This window comes from Nannochloropsis gaditana (assembly GCF_000240725.1).
Source record: "Nannochloropsis gaditana CCMP526 unplaced genomic scaffold scaffold183, whole genome shotgun sequence".
Taxonomy (NCBI): domain Eukaryota; class Eustigmatophyceae; order Eustigmatales; family Monodopsidaceae; genus Microchloropsis; species Microchloropsis gaditana.
Window position 1 is genome coordinate 20,451 of NW_005803770.1, and position 2,839 is coordinate 23,289.

Below are 2,839 nucleotides of genomic sequence, written 5' to 3' on the forward strand. Positions count from 1 at the left end.
GGGGGCTTTTAATTTGGACCCCGATGCTCACGCGGACGCCAGCAGCATGTGCGATTACTTCGTCTCCTCGATCATCGGACAAGTGTTTACATGGATCTCGGTCTTGTGCCTGGCGATCACCGCGGCCGGAGCGATCAAATTTAATCCAGAGTTGGAGAGGCTTCGAAGGGAGGAGGAGGAGGTAGTGGAAGAGGAGGAGGAGCTGGAGGAGGAGGAGAGAGGAAGGAAAGGGGGGGGGAGGTGCTTGGGGGGACTAAGGAGAGGGCTGGCGAGGCCCCTTTTGTTGAAGGAAGAAGAGGTCAAGGAGGAAGGACGGCAGGGTGGGGATTTGGGAAGGGAGGAATCTGGGGAGAGGCGATGACTTTTGGGGGAGGACAAGTTAAAAGAGTCGGAGAGCAATGATCGTGATTGTGATGAGCTCAGAAGACTGTTGGATGAGTACCCGACTGGAAGAGGTGAGGGGACGAAGAGCGAAGGAGTGAAGTTGTTGATGGGACGCTGACAATGGGAATGGTAGTAAGTAGGATTCGCTGTTTACAATGAATATTTTGAAGATGTAAAGCTGAAGTCATGACAATAGGAAAGGATGCGGTTAAAGCCATGGAAATAGACCACATAACAAAAATAAGATACGTGCATACATCTCGGGAAAACCACGACAAAATACTCAGGAAAAAAACATTGATAAGCGGACGGCGTCCAATGTCCCTGAAAATAATGTTTACTCAAAATAATTTCGAAAAACGCTTCAAAGATTGTCTCTAATCTCAACAGGCAATCTCCCCTCTATCCCCCCGGGGATATGATAAATGATAACCAACAAAAGATGAAGACCCATGATCGTGGTCAAGTGTCGATAGTCATACACATCAAGGTTGTCTCCCTATTTGGCTGCCTGGAATACCCTCCTTCCACCTGATTATTGTTCTTTGCAATGAAAGATCTCACCATGGCTATCCGTCTCGGTTGAGCTTTCGCCGACTCTGGAACAAAGCGGGTCCGAAAAATGGGCGAAACACCAAATACGGAACGCGCACCAGGGTCACACAGCCCACCGGACGTGGGCATGAGCTTCCGGCATGGAGCTCTGTGGGAAAGGCTTTGCCATCTGGTTGAGGAATCGTGGCGACAAAGCCAACAGTATACAATGGCGAGTTCTGAACAAGATCTTCCATGTTAAGTCAAGCAACCCTTTCCTTTTTGCAAAATTAAAGGGTACACCTGCATCTACCGCCCTGAAAAGCGACTCGACCTTTCTTCCTCCTCATGTCCACGGTAGCAGCTTTTAAAGCAGGGGGGCACAATGCTTTTGTCGTAGGTTGGACCGGAGAAGTGGGCAAGGAGGTTGTCTCGGTAAGGCGGTGGTTGCTGTGATAGCTCCCCAGTACTATTTCTGTCTTGGCCAAACTTGATAGGCATCCCACATCTCCTTTTTTTTTCCTCGACTGCGTATCGCGAAATAGTCTCTGGCCGCCACGGATGCCTACAAGAAAGTTTATCTGATCGGACGCCGCAATGCCGAGCTCCCCGCAGGGCCCGGGTACGAGAAAATGGTGTGTACTCTGTACCCAACGGGGAGCCTTGCTTGCTACTATAAAATTCGATCGCATGAGTTTGTGTCACTTGCCAGACATTGCTTGCTATTGCAGATACACGCGGACCCTCCTGTCCTCTCTCCATCGGTTTCCTTGATACTGACTCTTCTCGCCCTTGCCTTATGAAGGAACAACGAATCCTGGATTTCGACTCCCTCTTGACCGACCCACCCTCTCCGGCCACCATCGCGGCTTTTGCCGACGCCGACGTTGGTTTCTGTTGCCTGGGGACCACCAGGGGGAAAAGCGGGGTCGATGGTTTCATCAAGGTGAGTCAGGAAGGAGCAGGCAACGGCCTTTCGGAAGGGCCGACCCGTCCCTCTTTCCTCCCCATGTCAGGTGGATTATGAGTACGTGCTGGGCGCTGCCCGCGCCGCCAAAGCAGGCGGCCTCCAGGCCTTCCACGTCGTCACCTCCGTGGGCAGCAACGCCGCCAGCCGCATGCTCTACCCCAAGACCAAAGGCCGTGCCGAGGAGGGTCTCAAAGAATTAAGCCTGGCGCGGCTCTCCATCTACCGCCCCGGCGTCCTTCTCTGCAATCGGGCCGAGAAACGGTTGTTGGATCAGGCCGGTCGTTTCTTTCTGGCGCCGGTAGCGGCCGTGGCGCCCACCGCCATGACCGTCCCCACCAAGGTTGTGGGGCGAGCGATGGTAGTCAATTCGGTCCTGGGAGGGGTGGAGGGAGGCACAGAAACGTTGGAAAACGCCGCGATCCATGCCATGGCCAAGAAAGATCTGTAGAAAAAGCGCGCGAAGGACGGAGGAAGGCGGGAATGGAGGGAGGGAAAAGGGCGAGAGGTGGGGAGGGAGGGTAGGGGTAGGAGGACATCGACAAGAGGGCTCCCCGCGGTCAAGGGAAGGGGGGGCACGCCAAAGCAAGACATGGGAATGCCGCAGCCACGGAACGAACGAGCCAAAGGCAAACGTGACAAGGGAAACACCGAGCAGGGAGGGGTCGAAGTGCGGGGTGGGTCTTCCTCCATCTGACTTTTGATTTCGCGCAATCCCTCTTCGAGGGCGCCGTCTTCTCCTCATCCTACAGCCCCCCGTCCCGCCGTTGCTTCCGCCCCAACAACCTGTCGCTTATTTCCGCATTTCTCTTTCTTTTGGCATGGGCTTCAGCCAGTGATCTTCCCTCAGAGGCTCCACACTCACCCAACCACCAGGATGGCAAGCACCCCTGCCTGTTCTTCCGTCCAAAAAGCGATGTCCCCGACCGTCTCCTCGCTAGTGGTAACCTCCTT

General features: G+C 54.5%; 1 protein-coding gene across 1 annotated transcript; it reads left to right on the forward strand.

Moving 5' to 3' along the window:
• Positions 1–1,202: 1,202 nt before the first annotated feature.
• Positions 1,203–2,336, forward strand: NGA_0641100 (oxidoreductase htatip2; the record flags this gene model as incomplete). Its single annotated transcript, XM_005855483.1, has 4 exons — positions 1,203–1,353; positions 1,464–1,553; positions 1,724–1,864; positions 1,935–2,336. Exons 1-4 carry the CDS (start codon positions 1,267–1,269, stop codon positions 2,334–2,336), a joined length of 720 nt encoding a protein of 239 aa, XP_005855545.1. The 5' UTR covers positions 1,203–1,266.
• Positions 2,337–2,839: the final 503 nt, after the last annotated feature.